The sequence below is a fragment of the Choloepus didactylus genome, chromosome 10 (assembly GCF_015220235.1).
Source record: "Choloepus didactylus isolate mChoDid1 chromosome 10, mChoDid1.pri, whole genome shotgun sequence".
In the NCBI taxonomy this organism is placed as follows: domain Eukaryota; kingdom Metazoa; phylum Chordata; class Mammalia; order Pilosa; family Megalonychidae; genus Choloepus; species Choloepus didactylus.
The window spans coordinates 28687762-28704433 of NC_051316.1; the positions used below are offsets into that span (position 1 = coordinate 28687762).

At 34.7% G+C, this 16672-nt stretch overlaps 1 protein-coding gene across 2 annotated transcripts in view; it reads right to left on the reverse strand.

The window, feature by feature from the left end:
- Window positions 1-5660: 5660 nt before the first annotated feature.
- GKAP1 (G kinase anchoring protein 1) overlaps window positions 5661-16672 on the reverse strand; it is a 157714-nt gene continuing 146702 nt past the window's right edge. For both annotated transcript variants that reach the window (XM_037851149.1, XM_037851151.1), the window contains 3 exons: window positions 12830-12900; window positions 12234-12311; window positions 5661-9984 (listed from right to left, as the gene is read on the reverse strand). In XM_037851149.1, the coding sequence (XP_037707077.1) occupies window positions 9937-9984; window positions 12234-12311; window positions 12830-12900 (197 nt within the window). In that variant the 3' untranslated portion in view covers window positions 5661-9936. The remainder of the gene's footprint in view (window positions 9985-12233; window positions 12312-12829; window positions 12901-16672) is intronic.

The following is a 16672-nucleotide window of genomic DNA, read 5'->3' on the forward strand; positions in this document are numbered from 1 at the left end:
TACTCTTTCTAGACCTTTACCCTTCTCTTCCCTTTCTGGGACACCAATGAGTCTTAAATTTGGATGTTTAATTTTATCTATCATATCCCGAGATCCATTTCAATTTTTTTGATTTTTTCCCCATTCTTTCTTTTGTTCTTTCATTTTCCATTCTGTGTTCCTTGAGGTTGCTGAGTTGTTGTTCAGCTTCCTCTAGTCTTGTACTATGAGTATCCAGACTCTTTTTAATTTGGTCAACAGTTTATTTTATTTCCATAAGATCTTCTATTTTCTTATTTACTCTTGCAATTTCTTCTTTATGCTCTTCTAGGGCCTTCTTCATGTCCTTTATATCCTGTGCCATGCTCTCGTTGTTTGTCTTTAGTTCTTGAATTAATTGCTCCAAGTACTGTGTCTCCTCTGATCTTTTGATTTGGGTATTTGGGTTTGGGTTCTCCATATCATCTGGTTTTATCATATGCTTTAAAATTTTCTGTTGTTTTTGGCCTCTTGGCATTTGCTTTACTTGATATGGTTCTTTCAGGATATGAAAAAACACCAGTCTCTAATTTGTCAGATCTACAGCTTGGTGGCATACACTTTCTCTAACTAACCAGCAGATGGCATCCGTGAGTCACCTATTTCCCTAAAGTCAGTTCTCCCCAACTTTGTGGTGTGTGGGGGTATGACTCTTGTGGAGTTCAATTGGTGCACCAAGTTTGGGTGTGTTAGTGCTGTCTGCCCTGAATGTGGGGCGTGTGTCTGAGCGGTTAGGGAAGCAGGGCAGCTTTAATAATCAAACCTTCCAGGTGTTCCTGGAGATTTAAGGCTGTTGCAAGAGTCTAGACCTTCAGTTTGATCTTGCCACAGATTGTCTCTGCTGCTGACCCACAAGTCCTTGGTATTGGCATAGGGTCCCTGGGATTTCTGAGTGGGTCCCTCTTCCCAGCCATGCCCTTCTTAGGGCCTCTGCTGAGGGAAGGCTGTGCTACATCACAAGTGTGCATCATCCCTCAACATATGCCCTGGGCCACCGGGACGTGCAGGGGCGTTCCCAGCCTGCTGTAAGGATGGCTGAATGGGGCGTTAATTTCCCCCATTTGACACAGCTCCGCCTTCCCAGCTCCGGGACAATTAGCTGTGGGTGCACGAAAGGCAATTGTCCATGCCTGATATTGTGGCGTGTGCTTGTGTTGCTGGAAACACTTTCTGTTACACTGGTTCCCTTGGTGAGTCTCTAGGCTGTGGCACCTGCGCTGGGCAGGAGCATTCCCAGCCCGCCATGAAGATGGCTGCAAGGGGTGTGGTTTTCTTCCCCTTTTGGCTAACCTCTACCTTCCTCACTCTGAGACAATTAGCAGCGGGTGTACAAAAGGCTATCTTCCATGCCAGATACTGAGGCGTTCACACAGCCTGTTCCTGCCGCACTTCACTGTGTGGTTCTTGCTGCTGTATCTGCAGCTGCTTTGAGGTTTTTTAAAAAAAGAACTAGTCTGCCTCCAAACGCCAACCCACAGTTTCCCCACACCGCAGCATGGCCACTGGACATTCAACAGGCTCACTCAGTCATTTCAGAACTCAGACTCCCGGTTTCACCAGGTGCATGGTCCATGTGGATTTAGCAGATCTTATCCAGCTGGTGCATCACTGGAACTAGTGTTCTGGGTTACTTTCTGGCTTTTATCTAGTAGTTTTCACAGAGGTGTTTTTTCGCCCTGTCTCACCTAGCCGCCATCTTGGGTTCTCTCTGGCCATGTTCTTTTAATCCATTCCTATTGTAGGTGCCTTTTACTTAGGTTATCTCAATTGAGATGTGACCCACCTCATTCAAGGTGGGTCTTAACTCCTTTATTGGGGTCCTTTGTGATAGGATAAAATATATGCAGAAGAAAAGAGATGAAATTAAGAGAAGCTCATAGGGAAAAGCCCCAGAGAACCTAAGACAGGACCCACAGAAGCTGAGAGAGGAAGCCACTAACGCCTGAAGCTGAAAGCAACGAAACCCAGAAGAGGACCAGGAGATACTGGCCATGTGCCTTCCCTGGTGACAGAGGTGTCCTGGATGCTAGCAGCCTGTCTTCAGAGTCCAGATATCATCTTGTTGATGCCTCAAGTTGGACATTTTCATGGCCTTGTAACTGTAAATTTGTAAGCTAATAAATCCTCATTGTTAAAAGCCAGTCCATTTCTGTTATACTGCATTTCATCAGCTTTAACAAACCAAAACACCTAGCAATCCCAGTTATAGGTATACACCCTCAAAAATTAAAAGCAGGGATTCAAACAGATATTTGCACAGTGATGTATTTGTGCACTAGTGTTCATAGCAGCATTATTCTCAATAGCCAACAGGTAGAAGATACCCAGGTGTCCATCAACAGATGAATGGATAAACAAAATGTGGTATATACATACAGAGGAATATTACTTAGCCTTTAAACAAATTAAGATCTGATACATACTTCAACATGGATGAAGACATATTGAATGAAATAGGCCAGATACAGAAGGATAGATATATGATTCCACTCATATGAAATAATTAGAGGAAGGGGCAGTTAGGAATATTTGCATGCGATTGATTTTATACATATACATAAACATTTATATGTTTTAAGATATTTATGACAGGAGTTTTCTCTGAGTCTGTTTACTTGGTTTTTCTGTTTTGCCTTTTAGCCCAGTGGCTTTGAACTTGGCCACTTATAGTTTTTTTAATCATCTGGAAAACTGTTCACTATATGATTGCATGATAATTTTTGTTTGCTATCATATAAGCTTAAAAGGCTGATATTATGAAATTTAATAATAAGGGGAACATACCTTATTAATCTGACCAAAAAATATTACCAAAAATATTTACTATTACATAAGGCTGGACATTAGAGAGTATGAATAGTTTTATTCTTTCTAGAAACCAAAAATTAAGAAATTGTAGTAAATATGTAGCATTACTGATAAAGTACCTAGATATGAATGTTATGTTTGTTACTATTGAAATCACTGGTTCAAAAAGAACTACAGTGCTGAAGAGGAGTAACTGAAATCCTAATTGTTGGTTATTTTCATCCAACAATAGTTGGGTTAATGATAGGAGACCCTTGAATTAGTTATGTGAAAATGTCAAACCTAGTATCTAAAATCAAATTTCGTACTATAAATTAGTGGGTATAGCTCCATTAATGAGATAGCAAAATAGAATTAAATATAATTTTTAGTTCCTCCTTTTCAAGAGATATGATAGACTAGGATGTTCAGACTAACTTCAGTGCTTGAAACAACTGAAATGCGGGAGTACTTCCTAAAAGCATTGAAGGCCTGACAAACAGGGAGGTCACCAATTCAATCACTTAAAGAAAATGAGAAAAAGATGTAAATAAAAACACTAGAAGTCTGTCAGATTAGGATCCTTTAAAATGTAATATGCTGTTTACAAAAGACCCATTTAGAATATAAGGACACAGAAAGACAATAAAAGGATGTTACCAAATATACTCACGGAGACAGGAAGTGCAAGGAAGGTAGCACAGCTATCATATGGAATGAAATAGACTTATAAAGTGAGTAGAAAAATGGGGACAAAAAACTAAAGGAAAAAAAGGGCAGGAGGTGGGGGGACGATGTGGGTGTTCTTTTTTTACTCTTTTTTTTTTATTCACTTTTTCGGGTACAAGGAAAATGTTCAAAAAAAGAGATTGGTATGATGAATGAACAACTATAAGATGGTAATGTGAACAACTGTACACTTTGGATGACTGTATGGTATGTGAATATATCTCAATAAAATTGAATATATAAAAAAATACTAGTGATAGTCACATCATAAAAATAAAATTTATCTTTCACCAGGAAGATAGAACAATTTTAAATTTAAATGTATCTCAAAAGCAAAAATGACAAAACCATAAATAGAAGTAGACAAATCCACAATTACTATAGGATTTTAACATATCTCAGTAATTGACAGAACAGTAGACAAAAAGTCATTAAAAATATATTATATATGAATAAACTTGATATAATTGGACATATATAGAACACCGCACTCAACAACTGCAGAATATACATTCTTTTCAAGCCCACACATAACATTTACTAAGCAGATCATAAACTGGACCATAAAGCAAATCTCAACAAATTTCAAAGGACTGAAATCAGAGTATGTTCACTAATTTAATATATTACATGCAGTTTATTGTATGTCAATTATACCTCAAAAAAGTTATTTTTTGAAAACTAATTTTATATGATAGTACAATCCATATCCATTAGAAGGAAAATTCTCTCTGCCCTAACAAATTCACAATGGGGAGCATACTGTAAGTAACAAGTTTCTAAAATAACTCAAATCTTAGTTTGCAGTATATCAAAAAAGTTAATGAATAGATGTCATCAGAGTGAAATTACATGGTTAATGGTAGTTAAATTATAAAGTTCTAAAATCTTTTAAATGAGAAGTAAAACAAGTTGGTTGATGAAAACTTTGTAGGTTTTCCTGCAGCCGTACAGTCATTTTGATTCCCAATGCTCTTTACCTAGTTCAGTTCTATTAAGGGAAGGATTCTGGATTAAAAATCAGAACAAAACTTCCATGTCCAGGAGATGTCCTACAATAATTAACACTTAATTCATCTGAACATGTCAATAAAATGATTAATTGGATACAACCTATTCCCAGAAGAGCAAATTACTTTCTATGAGTATTTAACAAGAATACTTAACAGGAATCCAAGCATTATTATTTATTTTTACTTATTTTATTGCCAAACATTGTACAACACATAAAATTTTAGAAAAAAAGAAAATAATTAACCTATAATCCCACCATCCCAAAACAATCATTTTAATTTTTGAATCACCACTTTCCAGTTTCTATCCATATGTATATATATATTCACACAGCTATGGTAAGTGTAGAAGTTTGTATTTGTTTTTATATTTAAACTTTGTTTCACATATTCCATGTTTTTATCCTAATTATCTCTCTTCAGGGTTGCATAATAACACTTCCCAGTGATGTATTATATTAATTAATCATTCAAATTGGATATTTGGGTTAGTATTATATTAACTAGACATTGAAGTTCAATATTTGGGTTATTTCCGAATTTCCCTATTACAGTTGCTGACACCTGTTATTCAGTTTGCTAATGTTGCCAGAATGCAAAACACCAGAAATAGATTGGCTTTTATAAAAGGGGATTTATTTGGTTACACAGTTACAGACTTAAGGCCATAAAGTGTCCAAGGTAATGCATCAACAATCGGGTACCTTCACTGGAGGATGGCCAATGGTGTCTGGAAAACCTCTGTTAGCTGGGAAGATACGTGGCTGGCGTCTGCTCTGGAGTTCTGGTTTCAAAATGGCTTTCTCCCAGGATGTTCCTCTCTAGGCTGCAGCTTCTTGGGGCAAACTCCAAAGCGTCAGCAAATCTCTGCTTTCAACAGTGTCTTCAAAATGTCTCTAAGTTTCAGCTCCTCCAAAATGTCGCTCTCAGTTGCTCTGAATTCCTTCTGTTTGTCAGCTTTTTATATGGCTCCAGTGATTTAATTCAGACCCACCCTGAATGGGTGGGGTAACACCTCCATGGAAATTATCCAATCCGAGATCTTGCTCAGTTGACTGAGTCACATCTCCATGGAAACACTCAATCAAATAATTACAATCTAATCAACACTAATACATCGACCCCCACAAGATTGCATCAAAGATAATGGCATTTGGGGGGGCATAATACATCCAAACCAGCACACCTGTATAGATCTGGCTTTTAAATTTATTCTGCTTTCAAATTATTTTCTTAGGAAAAATTATCCTTACATTGGGATTACTGGGTATGCACATATTTCTGGCTCTTGAAACATACTGCTATACTGCTTTTCCAAAAGGCTGAAACAAAAGCACACGGCCACTAATAGTACATATGGGTACCTACTTCATAACAACCATACCAGCAGTAAATAACATTTCAAATTCAATTAAAAATTTATCCCAGAACAATTACTCAATGACTTACAGACTTTGGGCTTTCACTTAACATCTTGTCTCTGTTTCAGGAATTTTTCCTTCCTAAAGTTTATGGTAATAGCTAAATCATGGAAATTTACTAATGTGAGCAGTGAAACTGTTTACTTCTTTTTTAAACCCTTAAATTCTGTTTAAACATTCCTAATGTTATCATATGTAAAGGGCTATAATTCTATTAACAGAGAGTTGCTTAAATTTAAACTATCAGTTAGAAACATTTGATAAGGCAACCAAATCATATAATGGCAAGTGGCCGGCTCTGGAGTCAATCCTTTAGGCCTCACTCCTCATCTCTTTGTTTTCTTAACTGACTCCTTTCTTTCTGCTTGTGAGTATCCTCACTGTCTCCTCTGTCCTAAATAAAAACCAATCAACCCTCACTCAATCTTGTAGCACTCAAGACACCTCAGACCTCTTTTTTTTAACTCTCAAAAGTCTTAAAGAGTCTAACTTTGTTCTCTTTAATACCTTGCTCTATGCCAACTATTGAAAAAACTATTTTGAAGGTGATCAATGGGATCTCTAGCTCATAAATCCAATAGTCTTTCCTTGGTCTACCAACAGCATTCACACCCAGGCCTCCCACCTTTCTGATCACTCTGTTTTCTACCATCCTCAAACCCTGTTCTCAGCAATACTTCCCTTTGAATCCTTTTGCCTTTGTATGTCAACAATTCATTCAATTTAATTGTCACTGGATCCCAAATCCATCACTCCAGCCTTTCTCAAAGGACCAAATCTCTTTTTCCAACATGAGGGATTCTTTACTTTTAGATGCTCTGTGGACAAATCCAATTTAACATGTCAAAAGTCAATTGTGTCCATGGCCCCCACATAATTTCCACCATCACTGTACTCTAGTAATAAACGGTACCATCATTTTCACTCTCATCCAGGTTCGAGATCTTTTTTCATCTCTGATGCCCTTGTTCTTTTTCTCACTCTTCAATCAAATTTGTTAGATTTCACCCTTGCAACTGTTTTATTCCATTTTCTGAATCTCACTGGAATCTTTAGCTTAGATCCTCCTTACCTCCTACTTCTATTACAAAAGCCTCCTCGATGTTCTCTTCCCGCTGACTCTCTCTACAACCTTCTATTATATCACAACCCTTTTAATCTTCTTAAAGAACAACTCTGATTACATTACTCGTTTGTCCACAAACTTTTAATTGTTCCCCTACTGCCTATCAAGTTAAGAAACGAGTTCGTAATCTGAAATTCAAGATGGATGATGGATTTCCCCAGCTGCCTTTCTGGCTCTCTCATTGTTTTCCTCTATAAACATATGCCTCAGGCAAAGTGAAGGCACTCTTGTTCCCTCAACACATCCTTTGCTTTTATCTTTTTGTACCCTGAACACACCCAATGCTTTTCCTTCTTCCCTATCGTTTTAAACTTACCTTTTTCTTGAATGATTTCTACCCTTTAAAACTTTGTGGAAAGGCTGCCTACCCTTTAGGAACATTTCAAATATGTTATCTTTTCTATAATAACTGTCCTTCCTCAACAGGTATACTCTCTTCTAATCAACATAGATTCTTGTGAATTTCTATTTTTTATCTTGAATTCTAGTTGTGTGCTATACTCCTTTTATTCCTTTTAGACTGAAAATACCTTGAAGGCAGAGATTACATCTTACTCAGCTTTTTATCCAATATTTTCACTATCTGTTCTCATTTAATACCCAAATTCATTCTGTCAGTCATTTATTGAGCACTTATTATGGGCCAAGTTCATACACTAATTAAGTGGTAGGACTGGGACTTGAACATCACTCTAGATCCTCTGGTCTTACTAACACCATTAAAGAAGTAAAAAATCCCACAGAAGATGTCAAAAATATTTGCTGAATTTAATTAACTGGCTATATTGCCATAATCACTTTTTAAATAAAATTTTATTAAGTTGTCTAAAATACCCCTTTAAAGTAATAAGATGTATTTTCTTCTTTACTCCAATAGCAATTTGAATACATCAATATTATTATTTATGGGAATACTTTATGATTATCTTCTTACATATCTGTTTTCTCCCAATCGATTGTGGACCACCTTTAAGTATCGAGATGTCTCATTATATTTGCATCTCCAGTATTTAGCACAATGCCTGAAACATAATAAGCTATCAACAGTTCAACTGAACTCAAGAAACTGAAAATAATCTAAGTGCTGATATGTACGAAAGCAGAATGCCTGAGAAATCAATTAACGGAGACAAAATCACCAGACTGACTACTGATTATCTTTTTCTATCTCTTACTAGATAAAGATTTCCATGCTGAAACTGACACATCAGCCTCGATGTGAGTGTTGAAGCCTGAGGGAAGGAGACATCAACTCAGGAAAGTTCATTCAGGTAGAAAAATAGGGCTATGAATACAGTGGTCTAGAGAATGCCTAACACAAAAGAGTCTTCTCTTCTTGGAGAGTTTTCTTTATGCCCAGGTATTTTTTAACCACTATACACTAGTAAAAATGGCACATATATTGAGTGTCTACCATGTGCCAGGCACTGTGATAGGTGCTAGATAGTGTACCAAATGGATAATGTTCTGGTAAACAATCAAAAGCAGACAATATAGTATGCTTTGATAATTCAGTTCATTAACTACTTGGATAATTCAATTATAATTGAAATTAATCAACTTCTGTCTCACCTTGTTCATATAAGACAGCATTAGAAATCTGATTTTATTCAGATTGGGTTGAAAAATATGTAATCACGGAATATTACCATATGTGTTTAATGAATTAATTATGTACTGATGGTACCTATTGTTAATCAAAGGTAAAGTGTGGAATAAACTATCCAAAAATGGTTACTTTATTAATCAACTAAACAAATAGTTAGCCTATGCCACATAGCAAGCTAAGCACTGGGAATATAGGGAGTAATAAATTACATTTCTTTGCAAGGTTCATGTAACCTCCTGGAGGAGCCAGACCTATAGGCAATGATTACAATTTCATTACTTTTCTGTTTAAGTGTTTTTTCCTCAAAGACTGTCATGAAGTGGAACCCCTTATATAATACTGGTTTTGGAGGCCAAAACCAATATTTTCACGTTCATCTTTGTTATCAGACAAAAATATATTTATTTTAATGAACCATAATTATATTTCACTAACTACACTAAAAAATGAATCCCATAAACTAGTAATTATTCTAGCTGTTGATATACCTATGAAAAATCTCTCATTCATTCCTTACACACACACTCTTTCTATTCCTAGTTGTCACATTACTGTCCTTAAGCCACACCATTTTTAAACAAATCTTGCAGCCCAGATTTTCTTCCTTCTGCCTGGAATGACTCTCAACAAATTTATAGAAATATTTTCTATCCTCCAAAAACTATCTCATGAAAGTTTTCTCAATTTCCAAACAATGTGGTACACACTCAGTGTAATATGTATGGTAATTATTTTTGCTCTTGTCTTTACTTACCCACGTCCTCTATTTTCCCTGAACTATAAGCTGCTCTTGAGGACATCAACTATATTTTATGCATCCTGTATGTCTGGAAGGGTTTAGCACGCAGAAAGTGCTGAGTAAATATTCACTGAATTTAAATGATCCAACTAATTGATTGTGCTATAAGCAAAACTAATACTTTCACATTATTTCTGAAACTTAAAAAAAATCGAACGTATTAGTGGAAAAGTAAATTTTATTGACTGATGGAAAACTAAAGTGATAAGAAGTATGGATAGTAAACAATAACCATTGAGTTCTGTTGCAATTCTATTTTTCTTCTTTCACTTTAAGTCAAAAGAACATAAAATCATAGATGGTTAGTGAGCTAGTCATTTTTAGTTTCTTCAACAAAAACTGCATAGTTTAGCAGTTGCACAGCATTAAATATATACATTTTTGCAAAACCCTGAAAGTTTTAATTTTTGTGTTGACCTCAAAGGCTAATGTAATCACCTACACTGGTCGGATTCAGAGTTTCTTTTCCCTTTTCTGCCACTCTGTAAAGAAAAATAAAGAAAAATATTTAGGACATATCATTTTGGGGCCATTTTCATTTTAAGAATATATGAAAGCAAAGACACTTTGGGGTATGAGGAGAAAGCAGTTTCTTTTTTGAGTTTGTTGTAAATTTGAGTGTGTGTTCCACTGAATTGTCTTTACATAGTTATTTTTACAAATGCTTAAAGAAGATTGTATAAAACAGTTACATCTATATGAATTCATCTAAGCTTAGTAAGGTCACCAACAACTCATTTTTTAGAGGTCATTTGACCCAGACTTGTCAAAAAATAAGGCTTTTGATCAATACTAAAATAAACCACATACTTAATTTGCTTCATCTGATCAGCAAATTTGGTAATTCAGTTCATTACCTGATAGGGCTATTCAATTTATAATTCAAGTTCTGTCTAGTCTTGTTCATATGAGCCAACTTTAGGAATCTCCTTTTGTTCATCACTGGGTTGAAAAGTAGGTTATACTTTACATGTTGTTCAGTGTCAAATAAATATTTATTTAATTTGCTCCATTTGAAATTCTACCTTTGGAATTTGACTTGAGCCAAGGAAAGAGAAAGACAACTTAAAAGACAAGACATGCTTTACATTAATTACTTTTCACATAACATTTTTTTGTGTGTTATTCTAATTTAAAAAGCAAATACTTATTGTAGAAATTTGGAAAGTACAAAGGTATAAAGAGGAAAATTAAAATCATCTATAATTACCACCCAAATTAACTATAAATAGTGGTTTGATGTATTTATCTTACAATAGTTTTATAGTTTTTTTTGTTTGTTTTGTTTTTGCCATTTTTGTAAACTATGGTAAGGTTACCCAAACTTAGTTGATCATAATCACCTAAGTAGTTGTTTTTTAAAATTCTCATTTCTAGGCTTTACCCCAGGCCTACTTAATCAGGATTACAATGAGTGGGCTGAAGAATCTGTAATTTTAAAAGTTTCTCAATTGATTCTGCTGATCAGTCAAGTTTGGGAACTACCTGTCCATGGAAGTGCATTTCTAAAAGTGGTGATGGTTGTATCGGGGGCACATGGAGCCCAGACTCGTTTAATAATGGTTCTTTCTCTTTATTTCCTTCATCCTTTTTCTATCTAAGCTCCCCTCTTGGTGATCAAAACATTTCTACCACAACCTTCTTTTAAAAAAGAAAGAAAGAATGCTGTTATTCACTCCTGAGCACAGAGCAGTTTTGCCAAGATTCATTCAGAGAAAAAAGGTATGGGAACTGTTATGTGGAATTTGATATGTGTAATGACATGCATTGAAAACAAGATTTATTTCCTGATAGAGAGAAGGAAAATAAAAATAAGTTTACAAGAAAATTTTCTATATGGTAGATACACACTTTATATGCATATCACAACATTATACAGCTTAGAATTCTTACCTTGCTTCTAGAATTTTTAAAAAAAAACACGCAAAGAGGCTTTTCAAAGCTTCCCAGGCCAAGAGAGTCCATCTTTCTAGACTGATTAGATTTCAAAGCTAGGGCTAAGCAATTTTTATGTTTTGCAGGCCACCAATGGCTTTTAAACTTTTTGACTGTGATCCTACATTAATAAATGCATTTTATATCATGATTTAGACACATACACGTATGTACATACATATACATATAAAGAGAGAAGCAAAACACTGAGTTTTTTATTGCTTCATCCAGAAAAAAATGCAGAATGCCAGCTAATAAATGTAGAAGGAACAACAAAATTAGAAAATCATTATTTCACAACCACCAAAGTAATAACTGATACAAAGATCATCAATGGATGCCAAAACCATTGGGTGAAAAAGGTATTGGGGAAAAAGATATTCATGCAATCTCAAAGTATCACTTCACATTTTACTTATTAATTATAAAGGGGAAAAGATACCTTTACAATAGAAATATGCAGGAAATACTACCTTATTCAAGCAAACTTATTATTATCAATAATGGGTCAAATGTGCCAACCTCTGATAAGATTCACTGGCATCTAAACCACATCATTTATGTAGTACCAAGGATTTTCCTTAATTACTTCAGTTGTTTCTGTATATACAAATATCTACAATAACCTTACCATTTTCTAAAATGTAAATCATTTGTGACTAATAACAAAATTATTAATACATTTTTGGTGAATAATTTCTGACCTTAAAATAAAACAGTGCCTTTGCTTCTCACAGACTATCTATTCCAAATGTATTATTTGTGATGAAATCACTTCAAAATTATAAAAGCATACCTGATATTTGGCTAATTCTGATTGTAATATTTTCACTTTAGATCTTTCTTGTTCTAATGCAGTATGAAGCGAAGTCACCTATAAAGAAATATTCAATGAGAAAGATACTTTTTTGTCTTATTAGACAAATCCTCTAACTCTTAACAATTATTCACGATTTTTGACTAATAGATGAACAAATAGAGGAAGAAAATCCTACAATATCAATTAGGCATTAATCACAGCTGTATACTAAAGAGTCAAAGGATAAGCTCACTGTTTTAAGAGGAGAAGACAGAATAAGGATGTGTAGGGGAGAAAATCAAGTCCTTGAAAAGGATAAGTTCTCTTTTCCCGATCTCCATACTCATAGTCCACATCAACTAAATTACAACTTTATCTTCCTCCATTTTTCAGGACATATGTACCCCCCTCAGCATAACAGAAAGACTCTTCCTTTATTTGCTATTATCTAATAATAATAATGATGAAGTATTACCTATATCACTTTTTTGCAGTGCCAATGGGCTGTAGTTTTGTTTAGGTCAAGGTTCATAATTCAGGACTGAAGAATAGCTTAAGAAAATCACTCATGTATGTTCCACAGTTTTCCTTACCTGTATAGTCAGCTCATTCTTGATACTTTGTGATTCATCAACTTGCAGAAGTATTTCAGCTTTATCTTTCACTGACAAAAAAGGAAAAATAGCATTATAATCTTTTCACTCACTCAAATACTTTAATACTTTTGTGAACTAAGACATAGCAGTGCAGTCAGAACCACACTTTATTGTCCTCATACTTAGTGAATGTACTTCTTGGCCCTACATGGTTCTTATTTTTTCATAGATAAATTCTGATCATTATTATCACCATGGACATTTTCATGGAAAATTTATGTGTTCTATGGTATTGTTAAAATATTAATTGTACAGATATGACAAAAGATTAATTTTTCCATCTACACTGAAGAGGGTAAGGACACAAGAAAATAAAAATTTTTATCTAGGGAAAAAACTGTAAATACCTGACTAATCTTAAAGTAAGACTTAAAAAACAATGTAAAATGTTTTTTCTTTAAATTATCTGGGGTGGGGGTTGGAGGGGAGTGGTGCTATACAATTAGAAGGTCAACAAAATTATCTTTATCTGACTTTGCATACCAATAAAGCACTGTTAAATCAATGTAGTTCATAACTGATCAAATAACCTCTGTGGTCTATTAGAATTATTCATTCGTCCAGAGGATTTTTTTCTCTTTGGGGAAGCAAGAGACCTATATTTTGACTCCTATGTTTCCTAAGCTTTAAAAATCTTCCTGTGGAAACTCCTTTACCCATGGTAATGGCTAATGCATGAAAAATTCAACTGTGACTACAAGCTAGGGAGACTGAAGAAAGAAAATGATAAAATTAGAGAAGGAGGAAATGTTCAAATATGAGTATTGCTATCACTCACCACAGCTCTGCCAACATAATATTGATTCAAATTAATTTATCACAGTTTAATATGATGCTTAATAAGATGAGACATGGTGTCAAAATCAACTCAGAGACTCAAGAATCAGCTTGGGAACTTTTACAAATAATATTTTTTATTTCTCCATCCCCAAAATGATACTCATTCATTGAAAACCAGTGGCTTTAAAAAGTACATAATACCTCAAGTACAGCCAGTTCTGCTAAAACACTTGTTTTGAAAACATGAATTTTTCCAGAGACTGCTATAGTAAGGAACAACCTGAATGTAACATGAATTTTGCTCTTGCTTAAGCACAATTTCATGAACACAGAAAACTGCATCCATGCACACACCTCAAATATCTACCAGCTACCTCAGTTCACCATGTGTTATGAGCCACACCTATTCTCATCTGTTGTTTTAACTTTCTTCCTTCCACAACTTAATAGTAACATGCAAACAACAACCCTTCTGAGGCCTACTTTCACTAACAAACTTCAGGTCTTCTTCAAGATAAAGTGCCATATCTATTGTGTATTTATGCCTTTAACCATTTCAGTATGTATAAAACTGTGCTACTGTTTTAGGTAGGTTCTTGTCTTTTTTTAATGTGTCACTGACAAAATTTTTGTGGGAATGTGTTCCTAACCTCATTTTTTCCGTAAGCCTTGTGGTTTTAATTGTGTGAGTTGGTACAGTGCAATGATTTTTAGGAACACACATGTTGCATTATAAAAGAACTGACTATATTTACATTTGTATTATAAATACTAGAGTATTTTAAATATAAAATTATAAAATTTTTATATAAAATTCTTCAACTGGATTACTTATAGTGTGGAATATGGATACTGATATTATTTACTACTGGTAACCATTTAAAATCTATCTTATAGAATATGCTTTTATCAGTTAAGTTTCTCACTTTCCACAAATGGTTTATTAGTAGGAATATTATTCTGTTTTTACATATTTAAAATCATGATCCCATGTCGAATAATAGCTTTCATTTCTTCAATTTAGAAATATATCCTCTAACATTTTTATGTTCTTAATTTTTTTCATTTAATGATCCACACAGAATTCAGTAACATGCACACATCTAAATTAACTTAAGGATATTGTATTTGATTGTCCAAACATGCTTCTCCCTATTGTTCTTTAACTTCTATTTTATTATAAACTGAATAATAGTTTGTATCTACTTTAAGACTGTATATTTTGTTAAATTACACATGATTTCTGATTTTGATTACTGTTATTTTGTAATATAGTTTAAATTTTTGGTTTGAAAATTCCATTTCCAATACCTTCAAATTTGAAAGCAATTTTTTGGTTCCCTGTATAATTATTCTTCAGGGTAAGTTTCACAGTTTCTTGCATGCTAAACAGTACTCACAGGAGTTATATTTGGGATTTTGCTAGCATTTATTAACAGGGAAAATTATTTTATTATACTTAATCTTATCTAGTCAGAAGATTTTCTCTATTGATTCATGTCTTTATCTATGTCTCTTTTACAATTTATAATTTACTTTGCATACATCTCATATTGAAAGTTAAAATTAAAATTATCACACTTCCTTTTTTTTTTATCATCATTTTATTGAGATATATTCACATACCACACAGTCATACAAAACAAATTGTACTTTCGATTGTTTACAGTACCATTACATAGTTGTACATTCATCACCTAAATCAATCCCTGACACCTTCATTAGCACACACACAAAAATAACAAGAATAATAATTAGAGTGAAAAAGAGCAATTGAAGTAAAAAAGAACACTGGGTACCTTTGTCTATTTGTTTCCTTCCCCTACTTTTCTACACATCCATCCATAAACTAGACAAAGTGGAGTTTGGTCCTTATGGCATTCCCAATCCCACTGTCACCCCTCATAAGCTACATTTTTATACAACTGTCTTCGAGATTCATGGGTTCTGGGTTGTAGTTTAATAGTTTCAGGTATCCACCACCTGCTACCCCAATTCTTTAGAACCTAAAAAAGGTTGTCTAAAGTGTGCGTAAGAGTGCCCACCAGAGTGATCTCTCGGCTCGTTTTGGAATCTCTCTGCCACTGAAGCTTATTTCATTTCCTTTCACATCCCCCTTTTGGTCAAGAAGATGTTCTCCATCCCACGATGCCGGGTCTACATTCCTCCCCCGGAGTCATATTCCACGTTGCCAGGGAGATTCACTCCCCTGGGTGTCTGATCCCACGTAGGGGGGAGGGCAGTGATTTCACCTTTCAAGTTGGCTTAGCCAGAGAGAGAGGGCCACATCTGAGCAACAAAGAGGCATTCAGGAGGAGACTCTTAGGCACAAATACAGGGAGGCCTAGCCTCTCCTTTGCAGCAACCGTCTTCCCAAGGGTAAAACTTATGGTAGAGGGCTCAACCCATCAAACCACCAGTCCCCTATGTCTGTGGTCATGTTAGCAACCATGGAGGTGGGGTAAGCGAATACCCCTGCATTCTCCACAGGCTCCTCAAGGGGGCACTACATCTTTTTTTTTTTTTCCTTGTTTGTCTTTTTTCTTTCTTTCTTTTTTTTTTTTAACTTTCCCTTCTTTTTTAAATCAACTGTATGAAAAAAAAAGTTAAAAAGAAAACAAACATACAATAAAAGAACATTTCAAAGAGACCATAACAAGGGAGTAAGAAAAAGACAACTAACCTAAGATAACTGCTTAACTTCCAACATGTTCCTACTTTACCCCAAGAAAGTTACATAATATAGCAACATTTCAGTGAACTTGTTCCTACTACATCCATCAGAAATTAACAGACCATAGTCATTTCTGGGCATCCCCAGAACGTTAAATAGCTTATCTGTTCTTCTTGGATTATTGTTCCCCCTTCCTTAATTGCTCTCTACTGCTAGTTCCCCTACATTCTACATTATAAACCATTTGTTTTACATTTTTCAAAGTTCACATTAGTGGTAGCATATAATATTTCTCTTTTTGTGCCTGGCTTATTTCGCTCAGCATT